The 22,796-nt window shown below is 43.3% G+C and overlaps 1 protein-coding gene across 1 annotated transcript in view; it reads left to right on the top strand.

The window, feature by feature from the left end:
- Positions 1-4,940: 4,940 nt before the first annotated feature.
- CYTH3 (cytohesin 3) overlaps positions 4,941-22,796 on the top strand; it is a 125,591-nt gene continuing 107,735 nt past the window's right edge. Inside the window, exon 1 of the mRNA XM_018571864.1 lies at positions 4,941-5,091. Coding sequence (XP_018427366.1) covers positions 5,073-5,091 — 19 coding nt within the window. The 5' untranslated portion in view covers positions 4,941-5,072. The remainder of the gene's footprint in view (positions 5,092-22,796) is intronic.

The following is a 22,796-nucleotide window of genomic DNA, read 5'->3' as shown; positions in this document are numbered from 1 at the left end:
TCCGCTGTCCCCACTGCAGGCCCGGGACCGGCACATCGGCTTTTTCCCAGTGATGACAGAGGAGAGATCAGCATTTCCCCACTGCTAATCTCTCCTCCCCTCTCTCTACAGGCGGAAAGGGATGTGTATTACAACACTTTCGCCTTTAGCTGTCATTTCTCTGGCTGCTATAGCCAGAGAAGAAGCAGGTGAAGCAGATCTCTGCTTCATCAGCTTCTTTGGGGGTCCCAAGGTGACATTAGGGGTCTTGGGGACCCCTGATGTCTCCATAAAGAGGACCTGTCATTGTATATTTATTATCACATAGGGGGCTTGTTAGCCCCCTATGTGATAGCAATAAAGTTAAGTGTAAAAAAAAATTGAAGTCACATATTAACAAAAAATACAAAACACAAAAATAAAGTAAGACCCCCGCCCCCGCGTGCACGAACATATAAACATAAATACACATCGGGTGCGGCTATGTGCAAAAACAACGATTACGCCACACATGTTAGGTTGGACTTGATGGACTAATGTCTTTATTCAACCTCAAATACTATGTAACTATGTTACATTAAGCCAATTTTAGGCATTGTAGTTTTTTGAGATTTTGCAGGCGCACGCAATTTTAAAGCTTGACATGTTTTGTGTTTATTTACCCAATGTGACGCTGTCATTTATATTTTACCAAAAAATTATACTAATAAAAGGTGTTACTATGGTGCTGCACATGTGATCGGCTACGACACCAGCCAATTGAGGATGTGAAAGTTCAGTTGAAAGCTGAAATATGCCCAATGGCAACCTTGACAGTTGGCGTGCCTTGAAAGTAACTGTTTTGGCAGACAGTGGTTTGGTGGGTACCGTTCCTCTTGGATGAAGGCTGAGCAGTCGCCAATACAAGTGATGTCACTGCCTCTCGTTCAGTCAGATAACGTCTATTATTCATTGATAATGTATTAGGCATTTGCTGAATGGTCACTATGCCAAGGGAATCACTCTCCGTGGAGCTTGTCCAGCACAGCGGCTGTAGCAGGGCCAGGAAGATCACTGTACAGCTCTGTAGTTGTTGCAACTACTACAGGATATTACAGGAGGATAATTATAAATGATGTATACACTGAGCCAAGCTGGACCAATATACTGTACATATATATATATATATATAAATCATTATAGCTGGACTTCAGCTTTAGCCATGTAATGGAGATGAAAAAAGACAGACATACTGGGGAGAATTGATCAAAACTGGAGCAGACAAAATCTGGAGCAGCTGTGCATGGCAACCAATCAGCTTCTCTCTTCAGTTTGTTCAGTTAAGATTTGAAAATGGAAGAGAGACACTGATTGGTTGCCATGCACAGATGCTCCAGATTTTGTCTGCTCCAGTTTTGATCAATTCCCCTCACTGTATCTTAAATCCAGCCTGTGTGACAACCATGGCTCACGAAAGGACAGGACGTGTGTTATTTATAAACATACCAAGTAAAAATAAAGGGAAAAAAAGCTTTAAAAAAAAAAGTAACCACCACATCTAAAAATTAGTAAGCTGCAATATATTACATTTCTGTTTTTGGGCTTAGATATGCTTTAACTAAGTATATTTTCCACATACAGTATTACACCGGTATGATATCCTTTTGCCCTATTACTTCTATTATTGGTGGTTTAGGAGCTGCTTCTACTGCTTTGAACATTGATTCAAAGTGCGTATGGCCACAGAGGATACAAACTATCCAGCTCATAGCGTTAAATGTATCCCCATAAACTGTTACTGTTGCTACAATCTATCTTTTGACAATGCATTGCATGGCATATTGTTCAGTTCATCAGAGTATGAGAACAACAAATCCTGATACTGGTCCTGATATTAGAGGCTGTATGGAAATTGGAAATGTGAAATTGTAGCTTCCATTCACACATGTGCAGCTCGACATTGCACATTCCATTTATGTGCATCTGACACGCATAGGGCAGCTCATTCATTTCAATAGGCAGCTCTATGTGTGACAAACATGGCAAAGGAGCTCACGCACCTTTCTAAGCTTTTACAATTTTTAAAATTTGAAATAGCCAATGGCAGGCTGGCTATTGTGGAGTGGGGGGCTGAAGAGTCAGAGCAGTGTTAGCTAACAGCCGGTATCTTCTCCACACTGGGCGCTGGCTGTAGCTGTCTGTGTCTCCTCCGATCCCTGCTGCCTCTGCCGATACACGTGGGGGAGAGCAGTGGGGATTGGAGGGGACACAAACCGCAGCATGCAGTGGGAGGGAGCTTCAGCGGTCTTTGCCCCCTCGGATCCCCGCTGGGAGCAGGGCCGGTGCTGCCACTAGGCAGCCGCCTAGGGCGCACTGCTACCTGGAGAGCAACCTCAACCACTAACACCACCACGTCCCCCTCTATTTCAAATTGCAAATGCCAATAGCAGGCTGGCTATTGCACCCACCTGCTGAGAAGAGGAGCGATAGTAAGAGACAACTTTCTCTCTCAGGTCCGCTCCTCTGCTCAGTTGCTGGTGTTTCAATAGCCAGTCTGCTATTGGCTTTTTCAAATGAAAATAGCCAATAGCAGTCTGGCTATTGTTCCGGCTGCTTACATCCATTTACCTCCTGTGGAAGCTAGCTGGCAGGAGAATGGTGCCGCGTGCGAGGAGGAGGGGGTTGGGGGCTGCTGAGGGCCTAGGAGGTTCAATAGTCCAGCACCGGCCCTGGCTGGTAGCAGCAGGGTTTGGAGGGGACACAGCCAATGAAACATTGGCTCCCAGTGCAGAGAAGATAACTAGGGGATTCAGATCAACTAATCGATAATGAGAATAATTGACAACGATTCTCATTATCTATTAATTGATTAGTTGGTTGCAGCCCTAATCCTTAACTTGGTACAGACCTAGGGCTGGAGGAATAGTTTGCAGGTGCTTCACTGATTGCGGTCGCAATGGTTTGCAGGCTCCAATGCAAAACATTTCTTAACCTCTTGCCATCCGCCCGTTAAGAAAAAACGGACGGACGGCTGACTCCTATCTGCGGGTTGCTGTCGTCAGACGGCATTTTTTTCCTGCTTTGCAATGCACACATACGATTATCGGACGAAAAGTCGATCGCATACGAAAATCGTACGATAATCGTAAGGTGTATGGGCACCTTGGGCATACGTTGCATTCGCATGTATTTGTTGCGCATTGCCTATTGATTAGGGATGCACCGATATATCGGCCGAAAATGGCACTTTTGGCATAAGTGCCATTTTCGGCCGATACAGTGGTGCATCCATCCTTTTCTCTCCTCCCCGCTGGGCGCTGCCCTGTGTCCCAGCGGGGAGGAGAGAAACTGTGACAGCCGGGCCGAGCGCTGCGGGAGGAGAGTGCTGTGAGCAGCCAGCGTCTCTCCTCCCACACCACTCAGTCGCCTATCACAGATCGGCAGAGCGGTGTGTGGGCGGAGACAGCCAGCGCTGTCACAGGAGGCTGAGCTCCGCTAGCTCAGCCTCCTGTGACAGCGTGTCAGGTGATCAGTGATCGCTGAGTGTTTGTAAATAATTGAGGACAGAGAATGGTTACTATATCCTCAATTATGAATGAATGGAAAGTGATCTACATCACCTTCTGGTCATTCATGATTGTGATGCCTGATCAAAGTTTGATTCGGTTCGCAACCAATTCGGTTCACGACAATCGTGGAACTAATTAAGTTCGTGAACCAAGGTACCACTGTTTAATTTTTTTTAAAAGTTTATAAAAAATAAATAAAAATATTTGAAAAATTTGAAAAAGTTAAAATAAAAAACATTTTCGGTTTCGGTCTGACATTTTTTAAAATTTCGGTTTCGTTTTTGAAATTTTCCTTTCGGTGCACCTCTACTATTGATTTCAATGGCTGGGGCACATGCGGCAAACGCAGGAAGCTAGCTCATTTAGCAGATTCTGCAACATGCGTCCCGTATGTTTTCCTGGCCACATTTGGGGTGCCATTAACTAGTAACAGCACCACAACCACACATTGTGTGTGTGTGTAGGGGGGAATTTATCAAAACTGGAGCACACAGAATCTGGGGCAGTTGTCCATAGTGACCAACCAGTTTCTCTCTTCAGTTTGTTCAGTTAAAGTGACATTAAAGGTAAAAAAAAAAAATGTCCCCCCTTTCTGCTGTAAGCACTTTCCTTATTTGATGCCTCTTGCGGTGATCATCTTCTTCCTTCCATTCGTTTCTGACAGTCCCTCCAGCGCTGGTCTGTCTCTGATCCACCGCAGACTCCTCATGTACCACGGTGTCTGTCCAACGTGTGCGCTCCTAGCTGCGTCCATTGAGCTTAACTGTTTGTTTTCTCCCCTCTACTGCACATGCGCCCGCACACTTCTTCACAGCCGTTCGGGAGTCGGGAGTGCATCAGCCGGGGGTGAGCTTCTGCAGAAACAGGTAATTAAGTATTTTTTATTTAATCATGGATCATATGCTGAAAGCAGTAGATAGTCGTAGACATATGCCCCATGATTAAAAAAATATATGTGCCAAAAAAGAGACTTTAATCTTTGAAAATGAAAGAGAGACACTGATTGGTTGCCATGGGTAACTGCTCCAGATTCTGTCTGCTCCAGTTTTGATAAATCCTGCCATATTGTGTGTTTTTGACATGTTCCATGAATGCACATCAAAGAAAGTGCACGTTTTTCCCCCACGTTCGGACCGCTTAAGTTGAATGCTTAGGTGTGAACGGGGACTAAATGCACATATTTTCTATTTGCAGTATGGGTGCATCTATCATTGTTTTGCATAACGTGGACCATTCCTTTAACCTTAAGCTCATTCCAATAACCTCGACCATAGCGGCGAATCAATAGCATAACCCCCATGGAAAACCCAGCCGCTGCTTCCTCCTTATACACCCGACAGACCACTTGACGCCTGACGTCATGGGCCGGAGTACTGGGCGTCACGTGACGGTGGGCGGAGCCTGGAGCGGGAGAGCGACGAGCTGCCGCTTGGAATCATTGGCAGGGTCAGTGTAGTGTGTGGTGGAGGCTCCGGGAGCTGCGTCTGGAATAAGATCTGAACCGTCACGATTCCGGCTCTGCGGACTGTTGGTGACCGTGCAGGGATGGAGGAGGATGCGGCTGGTAAGGACCGCCGCCTGTCTGTAGAGTGTTGACATTAACCAGCGCCCCGTTGACAGCTCAGGGGGTGATGTGTCACCTGTAGTGCAGGATCCGGCATCTGCAGAGTTAACCCTTCCACTCTGCTACTGGACATGTGTACATGTGTAGTGGATGCATTGCGGATCGCTGGCACTGTGCGCTGACAGCCGGCTATTGGTATGTGTTCCTGGCACGCCGGAGGTGATCCTCGCATGGAAGGGGAATTCTGCGATCCATTGCGACCAGCGGATCGTGTTCTATGTAGTGAGCTGTCATGATGGGAGTGCAGGCACGGTGCTGCTTTGACGTTGTTTTCATCCCCAGCCATCAATGAAGCCTCTCTGCAGACACTGATAGAGAGGGTCACCTCCAGCTGGCAGCAGGGAATGGCATTGCAATGTGTAGAGGAACTGGAATGACTGGCTTCATAGACTCAGCAAGGTGGCAGCTAGTAATTACTCTGCAACTAAATACTGCAGTGCTACTTTGTGTACCGGGTCACAATGAATACTTTATGACATAGGAGGGAAGAAGACTCTTAATTGATGATTGGATTCAGCACGGGGTTTCTTATTGCAGTGCTGGTGGCTGAGAGCTTAAAAGGATGATGCACATGGGCTAGGTTTTATGGTGTTGTAAAATTGTACAGAAAATGTATGTAGCACAGGGAGAATTACACATTGGTGTTTAGATTGGTAGTACATATTGCGCCCTGATTACTACGGTATGTACTGGGCTGGTACCACCTCTTATCTCCACCCTGGTGTTTACTAGAATTATACATTGGTGTGTAGATTGGTAGTACATATAGCACCCTGACTAATATGTGTTTGGGAGGTACCACCTCTTACATCCACCCTTTTGTTTACTAGAATTATACATTGGTGTGTAGATATTGCTCACTGAGTAATATGTACTGGGGAGGTACCACCTCTTACATCCATCTTTTAGTTTACTAGAATTATACATTGGTGTTTAGATTGGTAGCACATATTGCACCCTGTTTACTATATACTGGGCAGGTAATGCCTCTTACATCCACCATAGTGTTTACTAGAATTATTCATTGGTGTTTACTATGTACTGGGCTGGTACCACCTCTTACATCCATCCCTGAGTTTACTAGAATTATACATTGTTGTGTAGCTTGTTAGTACTATTGCACCCTGTTGTCTGTGTACTGGGCAGGTAATGCCTCTTACATCCACCATAGTGTTTACTAGAATTATTCATTGGTGTTTAGATCGGTAGTACTATTACACCCTGTTTACTATGTGCTAGGCAGGTACCACCTCTTATTTTCACCATGGTGTTTATTAGAATTTTACTTTGTTGTGTAGGTTGGTAGTACATATTACACCCTGTTAAGATGTACTGAGATTGTGTGACCTCTTACAATCACCATGGAGTTTAGTAGAATTATACATTGGTAGTACAATTGAACCCTGTTTGCTATGTATTGGGCAAGTATCACTTCTTACATCCACCATGGTGTTTGCTAGAATTATACATTGGTGTGTAGATCAGCAGTGCCTATTGCACTCTATTCAGTATGTGGTACCACCTCTTGCATCCACCCTTGAGTTTACTAGAATAATATATTTGTGTGTGTGTGTGTGTGTGTGTGTGTGTGTGTGTGTAGATCAGTAGTATGTAATGCACCCTATTTAACATCTGCTGAGATAGTACCACCTTCTAAGCCCACCCTTAAATTTACTAAAGTTATACATTTGGCGTGTGTGCAGATTGGTAGTACCCGTTGCACCATGTTCAATATATACTGGGCAGCTACCACCTTTTACATCCATCCTGGAGTTTTCTAGAATTATACATTGGTGTGTATATCAGTATTAACTATTGCACCATATTTAGGGTGTATTGAGATGGTACCACCTCTTAAATTCACCCTTGAGTTTCCAAAATGTAGACATTGTTTTGCATAGCTTGGTAGTACCTATTGCAACCTGATCAATGTGCTGGCTAGGTACCACCTCTTACATGCACCATGGAGTTTATTAGAATTATATATTGGTGTATAGATTGGTAGCATAAATTGCACCCTATTTAAAATGTACTGGGCAAGTACCTCCTCTGACATTCAGTGTGGAGTTTCCCGTCAATGAATCCTGGTACGAGGTGGAGCTGGGTAGAGAATCTGCTCAGCAGTGATGCATAATGAGGCCACCACTCTGTAGGGGATTAGTCTGTGGCATGCAACTCCCGCAGGGGAAGAAGAAAAACCAATGCTGTGTATGATCAGACATATTTTTACCTGCATATTTTGCCTCTGTGGTTATCAGCAGTAGTACACAGTACGGAAGTCATCTTCGCAGGCTGTTGTTTTTGACAGCGTTTAGCCTTTACATTCAGCAATCTTCACATCTCCTACCCTGGTGATAACAATATTCTGGTGTGTTGCTCTTCAGCCCCTTCATGACTAATGGTCCTACCTATGAATCTTGAACTGTAGGGTTATACATTTTCCTAGATTTGTTCCCTGCTAGTTTATTATGCAATGTGTAATTTAGTCTATGCTCATCATTTACATTAGTCTCTATTCCTGTGGTGCTTGTAATGTAATGTTCCTTGACATAGAGGCACATTTACTAAAGATGAATTCAAGTCTGGTCTTTTAACCTGCTAGTATGTATGAGGAGAAGAATATTGGAGCTACCTTAGGAAATGCGTGAGAAGATGGGGAAACATACAAACTACATGTGGACTGTGGACAGAGCCCTGGCAGAAATGGACCCCCATCAGAAATAGGACATTGCTTGTGTTGCAATTGTATTGTTGTTATTGTCATGATACTAGGACATGGTTCTTGAGAATCTGGGGCAGAGGAACAGAATTGGGGGCGGGACTTGATTAAATTTGCAGTGCCTTGGCGTTCTCACGATGCTACGTAGCATTGTGGCTGTAAGAAGAAAGTATGGGTAGATGGTAGTGGTACCAGTGCAATGACTTGATAGTGGTGTGCTAACCCTTGATTGACTGAGGACAACGGCACCCTGGACAGTTGCCATCAAGGCTCTAACTCTTTGCAATAGCGCAGTGATGCATGTACTAGGATGGTTGCATCCTAACATCTGGAAACCCAAAGACAATAACACAGATGGTACAAGAAGCAAAATATTAAGTATAAAGTGTAGTAGCCATAGCAACCAATCAACATTCACTGGAAATTATTTCTGGTTGCTGTGGGTTACGACACTTTTTTTCCCCCCTGCACTGTTGATTGAATAACACTTGGACTCCCCAAGTAAAGGTGTAGCACCTCTGATGTAGAAGATATTGCTGATCCTTTTATGTTATTCTACAGTGTGGGTGGTTGAAGCCCCCAAACTCTAGCATTAATGTCTCCATTCCTGAGACTGCACCCTGTCTGGCTTGTATATCTTCTTGTAATGGATACTGAAACTTGGTGAAGAGTCAAGGAAACTGTATGTTATTCTTTTCTCCACCCTTGGCAGTGTATAATGAATGCCTGAGTTCATTTTTACGTGTGCTAAGCTTTCTAGTGTAGGAGGTGTGTTATGGAAGACAGTAGCCTGTGTATACTGCGGAACGCTTCTCGTAGACGTCCGGTGCATATCTGTCATTGAGACGTACAGGCCACAACAACAATACTGTTGAGTTCTTTCCAGGGGCATGGCCCATTGTGTCTTGAGATCTTCTGAATGCACATTTTTTGCATCACAAGCTTTTTGTCTTGCAGTGAACCCTGCAGAGAAATGAACAATGCTTCATCACAAGTCTATGACAAGAAGGTTTTTGTCTCTGTACTTTTATTTTGGAAAACAGCTGCACTATCGGTGTTTACCACTCTGATGCCATCATTGCTCATACACTAGATGATGCCAGGCTATTGATAGCTGGCTAAATGAAAAGTCGCTTTTAATCTGCAGTCTTAATCCATCACTAACTGATTACATTTCTCTGAGGCAGTTTTCTGCCCTGGTTTTGAAGCTTTAATATGAACCTGCCGACCATACACCACAAAGGTGGTCATTTTTCTAGGCGGTCGGCAACCTCAGCACAGTACAAACAGTCATGTCTATGGTTGTCAGGCTTGTGATACCGTATGGGACTTGTAGTTTCACAACAGCTGGAGTGCCAAGGGTGCCTACACCCTCATATAGGCCAGCAGTTAAATTCTATCCATTTACTAAATATTTTATAGGTAAATATTTGTTCAGCCTGCTCTGCTGTTTTAACTACCTTCTACAGTACACTTTTATTCGTACACAGGATTTTGGCACCAAGAACCTGGTGTTGGTTGCATCTAATGTGGAGATTCCATCATTAGCTGCATGCTTTTCCCAGGTCAAGCATTGAGCCTTTGCCAAAAGAGGGCTGTCATAAAAGCTTCCATGTTTGTTTCAAGGTTCCTTTAACCCATTCCATACAGCATCAAGCAAAATATGCATTGGGAGCTTGACAGACTTCCTGTTGGTGTAAGTGATGGAGAGGAATGCTATCCTATGCATTGGGTCATGTGGTACTATTTGGCCTTAATGTAGACCTAAAAAGACATTTATGACCAGTGTGCATCTTGTATTTTGTTTAGTAAACGCTATGCATGATATTACCAGGGAGTTTTCAGTCTGTTCTTGCTTACTCATCCTGTTTCTAATAAAGAAGGAAAGGTTTAGCAAGAGCAGACAGGGTTTGTTGCATAGATGATGTTAAAGTAGTGTAATACATGAAAAAAAATGTTCTTAGTTGAATCATTTTCCACATTCCTTGCCATTCTTCCTCGGGGCTTGTCGGAAAACTTCTGGCCTTCAGCTTTCCCTTTTTTTCCCCCTGAAAAATCGCATTTGACTTTGTCTGGAGGAACAGGATGTTTAAACAATCCGACTCAATAAATTCAAATAAAGTTTTGCTCATGTTCTAAATCTTAATAATAAATGAAACGGTAAAGTAACTTGCCCGAGTGGCCACCTGCGGAGCCCGTTGTGGGGACCCGTCTGTACGCGGCCTTGCATATGTTTTATTTTAACAGCACTGCAAGGCTCCAGGGACCTGTAGCATTTGTTTTAAGAAGGAAGTGGGCTGACCTGTTTGGTTGCCATGAAGTGAGACCATTATTATTTGTGTTTGGAGGAACATCTGTGTTCAATCTATTGCCTTGAATTTTCCAAATTCTTTCTAGCCACAAGTTGATAATATAGTAACCTATGAAACTTTTTTTTCTTTTTGTACTAATTTATGTTCAAACGATTATTTATTTATTTTTGTCATGAGTGGTATTTGGGGCGTAGTTCTACTTTGTTTGGCTGGGTGCTTTCATTGCCATTGTTTTTTAAAGATGGTCCTAAATATGTATTTTGGATTTTTGTTTGCCGGGATGTTTAGTCTGAGAAATGTTTTGTTTTTTTTCTCTCAAAAGATAAAAAGAACACACAGTTTTGATCTAGTGTTTTCCTTCCTTGCTGGTTGTTGCAAGAAGCAAAAGATCATCCGTATGTTGTCAGCGGGGTGACCGCATTGCAGTACCACTCCATTAAAGCTGAACTCTGGGAGAAAAAAAAATGAATGTATTCCATATTTATTTATTTTTGCAAACAATTAGTAGAAGTACCCAAATCCGTCTTTAAAGTCAATTTCCTGCCAACTTTTTTTTTTATCGGCAACTTTTTTTTTTTTCTATCTCGATTTTGGAGTGGAGAGAGTCAACATTTGTGTCAGGTTTTCATTTCTGTCTGTGACTCAACTGGAGAGATTTTTCCATTACTTCAGGCACAGACATGATTAAAAGCATTGGCAATGTATTTTAGTTCAATAAATGTTTAAGATTTTCAAAACATTTAACACACAACAAGCACAGCAAACACGTGATGCTCAACATATATTGGGAATAACCAGAGCTGGCACAATATATGGTCAGTAGTAGTAACAGGTACCAAAGAAAGGGCCATGAAAACAAAAAAATGTAATAGGATAAAATCCCAAACCTAAACATTGGGCCTAAGGATAGGGAAAGGGATCGGGAGGGAAGGCCAAAGATAACCAACAGTCAGTTTATTTTCAATAATTAAAAATAAAAGGTTTTCTCGGTTATGATACAAACATGGGTATAACATCTTCCGCTCACATAACATGAGTCCTTTTTTTTTTTTTTAACACTCCATGTTTTTATTATTATATTGTAAGTCAATGAAAAGTGGATTAACTAGGAAACAAAAGTGGAGCGCTAGAAGAATAATTCATGGAGTCGATCATTTGATGATTGTGACACATGTTTAATATTTTTTAGTTGGAAACCATCATCCAGTAATACTTTTCTTTTTTTATTTGGTGGAAATGTATCAACATATTGGTGACAAATGCAAATCAAGCTGTTTCTCATTTTGTGAAGCATATGTGACTGTTTTTCTCTGTATTTGCGGCCTTTGCCTCTGGAATCTTGGGCAGCATACTAATTTCTGTAAAGGTCCTCAACAGGTGAAGAGGACACAGAATGCCACTCCAAACACATGCACAACTGAAACTCTTGTTGTCTTGTATGCGGTATGGAGAGGGATGTGGTTTGTGGCACAGAAGGTGGAGGCTACTTAAAGACAATAACCATGTGCCTAAATTCCCATTGCCTGTTTTCAATAAAGAGAGTGCTAATTCATAGTTACATAGTATTTGAGGTTGAATAAAGACATAAGTCCAAGCCCAACCTATTTGTGTGTGTGTGTGTGTGTGTGTGTGTGTGTATAGGTCCCTCATTCTTAAGAGTACCTGTACCCTTGTACCTTACGGTCTCTCAGGAAATCGTCCAAAAGCTTCTTGAATGATTCCACACTATTTGCGGAAATCACTGCCTGAGGCAGCGAGTTCCAGACCCTAACCGCGCGAACTGAGAAGAACCCCCTTCGCCCCTTGTGTTTGAATTTTTTTTTTCTACCAGTTTTAGGTGGTGGCCTCTAGTCTTTGTTACGGAATTAATCTGAAGTGCAACCAATCAGAATGCACTTTGCTTGTCTACTACATGATGGAATAGGCTGTACTTAACACACTTTGTTGAGTAAGGCTGAAAATTCCCTTTGTAAGGCCCCATGAAACATGAAAAACCGATGCATTCCAATGTGCATTGTTCACACTAGGGCAGCGTCCGCACAATACGAAAATGTGCGGACCGCAAAAAAGTCCTAGCACGGTTCTGCACATTTGCCACTATTCATATAGCGGCAAATTCGCGGAATCCGCACATATGTTGGGCTCCATTCACATATAGCGTTTGCCGCGCGGTTTCTATGTGAGGAAGATCATGCGCGACGCATCACTATATGTGAAACAACTGCATGGATTCCGCTCGTTTGCAGCCATTATATAGCCATGAACGCGTGGAATCCACCCCACCGGATTATGTCGCTTGCACTATTTTGGGGACCATGTGGTCTCTGCAATAGTCTGAACAATGCACATTGAAGTTCATTGTTTTTTCTGTTTGGAGCAGCTCTGCATGTATCCGGACAGCCGCTCCAGTTTGATTGGAGCCTTACTGTTTGCGCATTTTCTTGCCGCACAGTTTTTGCAAACGCCATGTGTGAATGGAGCCTAAGCCCTCATTCACACAAGTAACAGCCGGCCCGTACAGATCTGTGCTGTGTGCACGGCCGTATCGGGCCACACCCGGGAAGGACAGGTGCTGCGTGTGATTACACGGAGCAGTCTGTTCTTCTCTATTGGAGTACGCTCACCCGAACTGCACGTCCGTACGCGCGTCCCTGTTCGGACGCAGTCCTGTCTGCGTACGAGTACGGACACCCGCAAGGACGTGCAGTTCGGGTGAGCGTACGGTAGCATACTCCCATAGAGAAGAACAGGCAGAACCTGTTCGGGCCGGCTGTTACTCGTGTGGATGGGGTCTAAAGCTGGAGAACCTGTAGGCATCTTTCTTCTCATCTAGCTCTGTGTTTGTTTAGCATAATTTCTGGAATTTTATTTGCAAGACACCCTCTTGTATGTACATCATAACACAATTTTTCAGTATTTCTAAGGGTGCCCACACACCTTACGATAATCGTGGGAAATCCCACGATCGTACGATTATCGTAAGGTGTGTGGAAGCCGTGCGACCTCTACTACTGTAAGGTCGCACGACTTTTAACTTACGAACATGTTCGAAAACCCGCCGAGCATTGTACGATGTTCGGCGGGTGTGTAGCATGTTCGTAAGATAAAAGCCGGACGGGCCGGTGTGCGCAAGTGCACACTGCCCGTTCGGCATTGTGGTCATCGGAAGCCCGCCCCACAGGGGCGCTGCTTTCGATCATCGCAAGTAAGATCTGCCTGTCCAAGATAGGCAGATTGTACGTTTTCTTAATTACCTTACAACCATCGCAAGACAAAAGTCTTGCGATGGTTGTAAGGTGTGTGCCCAGCATTGCATGTCTTTTTTTTTTTTTTTTTTTTCATTTTGTAAATTTGAGTTTTAAAATTAATAATTTGTTTCCTAATTAACATGACCATTTAATCTTTCCCTAAGTTGATGGGTACATGCTATATGTATGGTTGAATAGGTGATGCTAATCACTCAGTTAATTAAGCTTCTAAACAGTTGCCAGATTGATGGACTGGTTGGTGTGCTTTGACCTACATTTATTTGTATCTAGTCAGGAATCGCCTTCAGGGGTTAGTGTAGCTTCAGGAGTGCACTGACCTTGTTTTATATAGCAGACAGGGCTTTTATTGTTCCCCTATGTGTGAAACTGTGTGTTTTGGATTCAGTTTTGATGCCATTCTGCTCCTCTGACAAAAGTAGTGATAACATTTTAGTCATTGAATTTCCTTGAAGTATACCGCCACCTCCACGTTTTGCCAAATGTTAAAGGTAATGCATTGCCTTTGCCATTTTTTTTAGATCTATATGTAAAAGGATCAGCTTGATAATTTTTAAAGCCATTTTAAACCATATTTGCATTACATTGAGGACTCATCCACACTTGTGTGTTGCTGAACGCATTGTGAAACGTGGATGTTACCATGCATTCCTGCAATCCATGGCAGCACAACTGCTTTTTGTGGTGCGTTGGGGTCCCATTTATTGTAAATTACAACCCAATGCAAGCCTGTGGCTGCTTGAATACAATAATATGACAAATGGGCAGCACAGTGGCGTAGTGGTTAGTGCTTCTGCCTTGCAGCAACTGGGGGGTCCCTAGTTTAAATCCTGGCAAGATCACTATCTGTAAGTTTGCATTTTCCCCCTATGCTTGTGTGGTTTTCCTCTGGGTAGTCCGGTTTCCTCCCACACTCCAAAAACATTCTGGAAAGTAAATTGGCTCCTGTCTGAATTGTCCCTTGTACATATGCATGTGAGATGGGGACCTTGGATTGTAAGCTCATTGAGGGCAGCGACTGATGTGAATGTACACTATGTAAAAGCGCTGTTTAAATTGTCGGCGCTATATAGATACTAATAATAATAATACTGTAGCTGGCGGGGAAGCTAAATGGCATGGATGGAGGAGTAAACGAGAGAAAACAAAGCGTGTGTGGCTTATCTCAGTCCCATTCACCAGGGCATATCGTGATGGCGCGACAAACATGCACACTTCAATGCACGTTTTTCCAATTGCAGTGCATGGTATTGCGGTACCACGAGTTGCAGCGTGGACGATTGCATTGCCGGCAGGAGGTGCCATTCAAATGAATGGCAATGCACCTCCTGCACTGTAGATCCGTTGCACATGCTTTTAAGGCACGGGTGCGAATGGGCCCTCAGTCTGCACGTTACTATTTATCAAAGCATCTAAGAAATTCATAGTTGAAGGCACTTCCATTGCCTCTGTCAACAACATTCACCCCTCATTCTCACATTCTGTAATTTCTAGTGTAAATATGGCTGTTCTAGCAAATGGAGACAATTATTTATTCAAACCATAATAAATTTGACCTATTGCAGAGTATCTAAACGCCACACATTTACAGCAAGCAAAATGTGAACATTTTTCTCCTGGCTTGGCCTCAACAGAAATATTTCTGGCCAGCTCTGTGGTTGTGTTCCTGCAGCGATGGTTTCTGAGGGATTTTTGTATGTTCTCTCTTGTTCTCCTCCAGGCGCTTTAGATTTCCTCTCGCTATCCCAAAACTAGGGTTGCACAGATACCAAGTACAGTACTCGGTACAAGTACGAGTACAGGTAACGATACTTTTGAGCTCCAAGACTACACTAGAGAAAAATTCAAAAATTAGGAGGCAGCTGTCATTTGTAAGGAGCACACGGAGCTCCTGGGATTTGTACATCTCTGTTTTAATGTACAATTTTGTTTTTATAAATATATATAAAGGGATGCACAGATACCAGTTTTGAGAGTACGAGTACTGGTACTTGCCGAGTACTTACAAGTAAGAGTACTGATACATTTTTGTTTATTGTCATGTGACAGTTTTTCTGAAATAATAGAGACTAATGATTTCAGGACAGTGGTGGAGTGCCAGAGCCAGGTCCCAGCTGCAACCGCTGCAAGCCTGGTAGTTCTCATGAAAACGCCAAGTATCTGCACTGGTACTCGAAAAGTATCTGTGCATCCCTACCCAAAACCATAATGCTAAGTCGTTTTGCTTCTACCCTGTTTCCCCGTAGTTTGTGCGACTGATAGCAACATTGGATTATAAATTGATTTGGAGGCATGGACTTGCCTCGATTTGTCTATAAAGCTCTGCATGCATCATTTTCAGTGCTATAAATTTACAAAAGTGTGTAAATAAAGCGATAAAAAAGAGAATTATTCAGAAATAAAAAAAAAAATGGTGGTGCCTTTTTTATTTAATGTAAAAGCTTCACTTTTGTAATGTTTCCAAGCATTTCAGTTTAACCGAATGAAACAAGGATGCCCCATTGAGTTCTGATGAGTCACATGATGTCTGCCATACTAGCCAGCAGTCATTTGGGTCTGGAATTGAGGGGTCGCATGCGTTGTATGTGAAATGTCACTTTTCACCAATCTCAGACGTGTTTAGCTGGCTGTGCCATTTTTCTTTGTGTCGAACCAACGACCTTCCCGTCTGTCCTAATATTGTGCATGACCCCAGAAAGGATTGACAGTACGGATCACTGGTCTCTTAAGCTGACAAGTACTGGTGCAGATCTTTAATGCACAATATGGGTTTTCCTGTGAATGTGTTTTTTGGCTGGATGTAATATTACAGAGCTGTAATCAGGAAATTCAGCCACATGGACCTTTTTATGATTTTCTGTTTCCGTCCCTGTACTTGAGCAATGACAGCGGATTGTGGCGATGCCTACAATAGCGTCTTTAACATCTTCAAGCCAAGAAGCATGACAGCAAATCTAAAACAGAAACAGGAAATAAAGAACAGGCCTTATTTCTGTACACAGTTTCAACTGCTGAGAAAACGTGGTGTGGCGTAAACTGGAATTGGAAGGATCCTTTTTAACCATGAAAGAAGCCAGGGTATATGCAGTGCCTATTTTTGAGCTTCATCTCAATGTGATTTTTAAAGTGATCCTGTCAACAGAAATCAAGATCAAAGGTCCCTGCAAAAGGAGACTCCGCATATGGTGGCCGGGTGTCCTACTTCCTCACCGTTCCAGTACTATAACACTTCATTCGTGTCTTCAGCATTCAACCATTCTGGGAGTGTCTAATGCCTGTGTCCCCTGCTGTGTGCCATGGTTTCTTTCTTTGATCCCTACACTACATGACTTAGTAGTGAGACAGGGGTTGGAAGAAGGAACCACACTGTGCATTGGGGAGCCACTGGCAACCCTCACTTCCAGAAGTGTTAAAGTAGTACTATAGGCTTGGTGTTTTTTTTTACCTTACTGTATTCTCTGCATTTGAAGTGTATTTAAACCCAAAAAATCAAATGTAATTCATTGCAGATTAGATGTGAATATGCCAGCTGTATTAGTTATTTTTCATTCAGACTTTTTTTTTTCCCCCTTCACCTGGTGAACCGGCCAGTAGCACACTTCCAGTCTAAGGCTGGGTTCACACCTGGGCGTCCGGAATATGCGCGTTTAGTGCCGCGATTTGCGGTACAAAAACCTGCACGACAAACGCGCGTTTCAGAGGGCTATCCGGCTGTATCCTAATGGATACACGCAGAAAATACTCCCCAAAGAAGCTCCTGTACTTCTTTGGGCATAGGGCGTTTTGCAGCGCGTTCGTACGCGCTGTAAAACGCCCAGGTGGGAACCATGCCCATAGGCAATCATTGGTTTTCACATGTTGAGCGTTTTACAGCGCGTAGGAACGCGCTGCAAGGCACATTATGTCTGCGGTTCGGTCCAGTCCGGTGCGATCAAAATGCTGCAAGCACTATTTTGACCAGACCGGAACGCAGGCATAATGTGACTTGCGATCCCGTGTGGCCGATCACATTGCGGCCGGAGTATGTGGCTACAGTGCCATTCACTGCAATGGCCCGCCACGCCCCCTCCTGCCCCACTAAAAAGTGAGCCAGCCGCAATGCGAGGCAGTGCGTTCGGGCCGGAACGCACCGCATCTCGTGTGAACGGGCCCTTAGGCTGTCAAAGCAACAGTTTATTTTTTTTCCTATGGAATTGCATTGTAAGCACTCCTGGCAGCGTTAAATGGTTTGTCTCGACCCTCTATCTCAGGGGTGGGCAACTCTGGCCCTCTAGCTGTGCTTTTACTACGAATCCCAACATGCCTCTGGAAGTCATGCCTTTAACGGTCAGTCTTGCAATGTCTCATGGGACTTGTAGTTCCACAACAGCTGGTGGGCTAGATTTGTTACTTTTGCTGTACAGTTTGCTCTGTTAAAGGAAGTTGAACAGTAACAGACTTACTGGCTGGGTCACCAAGCAAAAATGAAGGACAAAAGCCTGAAAACAAAAAAGAAAATGAATGCAGCCACCATATTTAAGGATTGGTAAGCTGCAAAATATTACAGTTTTGCGTTTGCCTTTAGATCTGCTTTAAGGAAAAAATATTTTTTAAAGGGACAAGGTGGCATACTCCGAAACCAAACCATAAAAGCCATGTTTCCATTGAGTTTAATTTTTTTGTGAAGAATGTTTGCTGTCAGTCAGCCCGGACTTGTGGTTTTCCAGGTCACTCCAGAGGTCAGTGGATACTATAATGATTTCCCTGTCAAGTCCCAACAACGCCCTCTGACTTGTGGGGCCACACCCGAAGGCAAATACTGTCTGCCGGGTCATGGATGTGACATTTATCGTAGGCTAGTTAATTGGAGCAGAAGTTAATTTAGAAGAAATCTCAATGTGAAAACAAAAACATGCCATGTGTGTACAAGGGACAAGGTCATCTTAAATGAAGAGGTGGCTCTAGGTTGTAGAATGCACATGCAGGAACCAGATGGAGAACAATAAACATGAAGGTGCAATGTATGTGAAGTTGTTTCTGTCAGGCTTGGTGCTGTTACTCTTGCTGTGTAGCTCTGAGGTACTTTGAGGTCAACACTACTTGCCTTAGTACTTCGGTACCCCAGTTCTTTCACAATCTTAGCTGCATCCCAGCTTAGTATAGAACTATTGTAAGCCCTCAGGGGCAGGGCCCTCCTTACCATCTTGTCTTGAATTGTATTGTGATTGTAATGTCTGCCCTATATTGTAAAGCGCTGCGCAAACTGTTGGCGCTATATAAATCCTGTATAATAATAATAATAATAATAATAATAATAATAACTATAGGCAAGGTTTGCTTTGGGTCTGTTCACACTAGCCTGTCCGCTAAACCGTTGTGGTTAGCAGAGGGGTTGGTGCGTTGTATGGCACACTTCGGGAGCTTTCACTGTGTAGATTTTTTCTTAACTTTATGTGGCGTGCACAATGCGTACAGTCCATTCAGGTCCCCGCACAGCAACGTGATGTACTGTGCTGCCGTGTGGTGACCTGCGGTGGCATCCAATGCACTATGAAAAAAGGCAGCATGTCATGTCCAATCACCTCTGCATTGTTTTGTGAACAGGGCATACAGCAAACAATTGTTTTCTATGTGTCCTAGCGGTGAACTGGGTTGCATTAAAATTCAGGTCACCACTATGTTTGAAAGGGCCCTCAAACAGGGTGACAGCAGTAATGAGCCTGCAGTTAAACCACTGCAGTGTTGTCACCCACTGTTTAGCGCTGCGTTCTTTTGCTATTGACGAGTAAGGTTATCGCTGTTGTTACGACTGTTAACCCTCCTTCCTATTGCCAGTTGGCACTGGCCACACCTAACCCCACCCCAACCCCACAGCACGTAGGGCACCCTGTTCAGTACTAGCTCTCGGCCTGAAGAATGTTATTCCCCAGGTATGTACCACCCTCTTCCAGTCCAACGTCCTGTTGTATAAGGGATCGCAAGAGGCTGATGCCAAGTCAAATTCTGGTGCTTTACACTAGTTGCATTTGAAAAATAAATATGTTCAAAAACATGGCGCAATTCTGCAGCACTAAATCCTCAACTTGCACGCCCCACCCCACTTACCTGAATTGCGGGATGCTTCTCCTTGAAGACTCCTGTGTATTTTTTAATTTGGCTGTGTGAATTCAGGGTCTGTAAATGCAAAAAGTACAAGCCCCATCTGCCACTGTGGCAAAGGGACTCACAGTTCTTGATGGAGTACAAGTGTGGTCAGGGCCGGCCTTAGGCCTTTAGGCGCCCTGTGTGAAAAAGCTTTACAGCGCCCCTCAGTGACCACACCCCTCAGTGGCCACACCCTTTTTTTGGCGCTATATAAATCCTGTATAATAATAATAATAATAATAATAATAATAACTATAGGCAAGGTTTGCTTTGGGTCTGTTCACACTAGCCTGTCCGCTAAACCGTTGTGGTTAGCAGAGGGGTTGGTGCGTTGTATGGCACACTTCGGGAGCTTTCACTGTGTAGATTTTTTCTTAACTTTATGTGGCGTGCACAATGCGTACAGTCCATTCAGGTCCCCGCACAGCAACGTGATGTACTGTGCTGCCGTGTGGTGACCTGCGGTGGCATCCAATGCACTATGAAAAAAGGCAGCATGTCATGTCCAATCACCTCTGCATTGTTTTGTGAACAGGGCATACAGCAAACAATTGTTTTCTATGTGTCCTAGCGGTGAACTGGGTTGCATTAAAATTCAGGTCACCACTATGTTTGAAAGGGCCCTCAAACAGGGTGACAGCAGTAATGAGCCTGCAGTTAAACCACTGCAGTGTTGTCACCCACTGTTTAGCGCTGCGTTCTTTTGCTATTGACGAGTAAGGTTATCGCTGTTGTTACGACTGTTAACCCTCCTTCCTATTGCCAGTTGGCACTGGCCACACCTAACCCCACCCCAACCCCACAGCACGTAGGGCACCCTGTTCAGTACTAGCTCTCGGCCTGAAGAATGTTATTCCCCAGGTATGTACCACCCTCTTCCAGTCCAACGTCCTGTTGTATAAGGGATCGCAAGAGGCTGATGCCAAGTCAAATTCTGGTGCTTTACACTAGTTGCATTTGAAAAATAAATATGTTCAAAAACATGGCGCAATTCTGCAGCACTAAATCCTCAACTTGCACGCCCCACCCCACTTACCTGAATTGCGGGATGCTTCTCCTTGAAGACTCCTGTGTATTTTTTAATTTGGCTGTGTGAATTCAGGGTCTGTAAATGCAAAAAGTACAAGCCCCATCTGCCACTGTGGCAAAGGGACTCACAGTTCTTGATGGAGTACAAGTGTGGTCAGGGCCGGCCTTAGGCCTTTAGGCGCCCTGTGTGAAAAAGCTTTACAGCGCCCCTCAGTGACCACACCCCTCAGTGGCCACACCCTTTTTGGTCACTCCCCCGTAACCACACCCATTTTCCCCAATATCCGCACCATTTAAAGATTCCTATTTTGTTAAGCCGCAAAGAAACATATTAAAAAGTATGAGCAAAATAAAACTTTTATTCAAAGGTATTAAACTTGTAGGCACACTAAGTATTCTTATCAAATAAAACAAAAGAGGGCAAACAATAAATGTCAAACTTAAATAGAGTTTATAAAAATAAAGTGTCAGGTTGTCATGCCGATCCCTTTTTTCAAGTAAGTGCATCTAGAAAAGTAAAAATAGAAAACAGAACACAAAACCCAGACTACATGTAAAATGAATGAATTACTATATGTCCGAATATATGAAAAATATATATTCAGGCGCATAATAATTTGTTTGAGAATGTGCGGCGGCCATGTTGGCCACCGGCGTGATCTGTGAAGGCGTGCCACCATCTTGGAGGCAGGGAGCATGATGCCATGCATGCCTGGCGTCAGGTGACGTCACACGCTGATATTGGGCCCCACCATCTTGGTGTATACCTAGATATACACCAAGACGGCGGCGCCCAACACGTGCGGTGTTATATGACGTCATGCGCCCTGTCTGCAGAACATGCCAGTGGCTGAATCCAAAATAGCATAAAAATGTGTTTTGTTTGATGAAACAAATGAAAACTTTTTTAGTTTTTGTTCATTTCATCTGAAATGAATTTTTAGTCTTCGCACATGTCTAATATGTGTGTGGGGGGGGGCTGTTTTCACTTTTTTACAATAATTTTTTAAATTTTGTTATTTATTTTTCATATTTTATTTATTTTATACTGTTGGGGGGGCTTTTGGAAATATTAGGGGTCCAAACAGACCCCTGACATTTCCCTTTTTTTAAAATAGAAAAGAAATTGAGGACACCAAATCCTCAATTTCTTTTTCTGCAGCCTCAGCAGTCAATGAATGGGAAGCACTCAGTACAGAGGCTGATATAGAATAATTCATCTTCCAATAAGGACTATATACTTCAGTTTTCCACTATGCTGGCCTAACCTTCCCATTACTGTTTTGACCCTCCACCTTCATTCCCTTTTGATGTCGCTAGAAGTTTTTATAGTATTCAGGAAGGAAGCGTTGACTTCTAATGCAGTTTGTTATATTGGATTGATGGATACAGAATTCCAGACTCTCTTCTTTGATTTTACTTTTTGATGTTATTTATAAAACCTTCCATTGTTTTCATAGTCCGTAGTAATTAACACTTTTCACTAATGTGCCATGAAGCCTTTCAAGTTGTATATTTTCTATGCTTTATCATCTTAATCCCCCCCTAACGCATAATTATCTCCGTCTTTGAAAGTTGTATAATAACAAACCCCTTATAAAGCCTTTTATAAAAAAAAAAAAACAACAAGTAAGCCTTGTACGCACATGTCTTTTTACAGCATGTTGTACCCTTTGCTGTGTGATCAATGTGCTTTTAATAAATCTGCCTTCCTTTTTAAAGTAGGATATTTTGGGCATCTTGCGGTCAGCTTTATTTACATACACGTACTGTGGCACTTGTTGAATCATTCCCATTTATGTTGATATTGCTGAAATTGTTTTATAACTTGGCAGGAAGGTTTATGTGTGATTAGATTCATGTGGTTTATTTTGTGAAAAGAGCCCTTCATTTTCATTTAGTTTTTTTCTTCACAGTTTTTGTTACTATCTTTTAGGCTCCAGCCACACTTGCCTATGCACGTGAACATGCATTTTTTTCCCATGCATTGAAGCATACTGTATTAAAGCAGTATTCAGGGCAAAAATGTTCCTAACACTTGTAATGGGGCTACCACAAGTGCTTGTTTTTCTGTAGGTGCTAAAGAAAAGTTATACTTGCCCGAACCGCGGAGCAAGCTGGCTGCTACTCCAGTTCCTGAATCCTGTCTCCTCCTGCGTTGCAGTGATATGTCTCTCTGCGTCCTCATGTCCTATA

The sequence above is a fragment of the Nanorana parkeri genome, unplaced genomic scaffold (assembly GCF_000935625.1).
Source record: "Nanorana parkeri isolate BGI_ZX_2015 unplaced genomic scaffold, ASM93562v1 scaffold3, whole genome shotgun sequence".
Lineage (NCBI taxonomy): Eukaryota > Metazoa > Chordata > Amphibia > Anura > Dicroglossidae > Nanorana > Nanorana parkeri.
The sequence above is the reverse complement of the archived record's forward strand: the minus strand, read 5'-3'. Positions and strand labels throughout refer to the sequence as shown.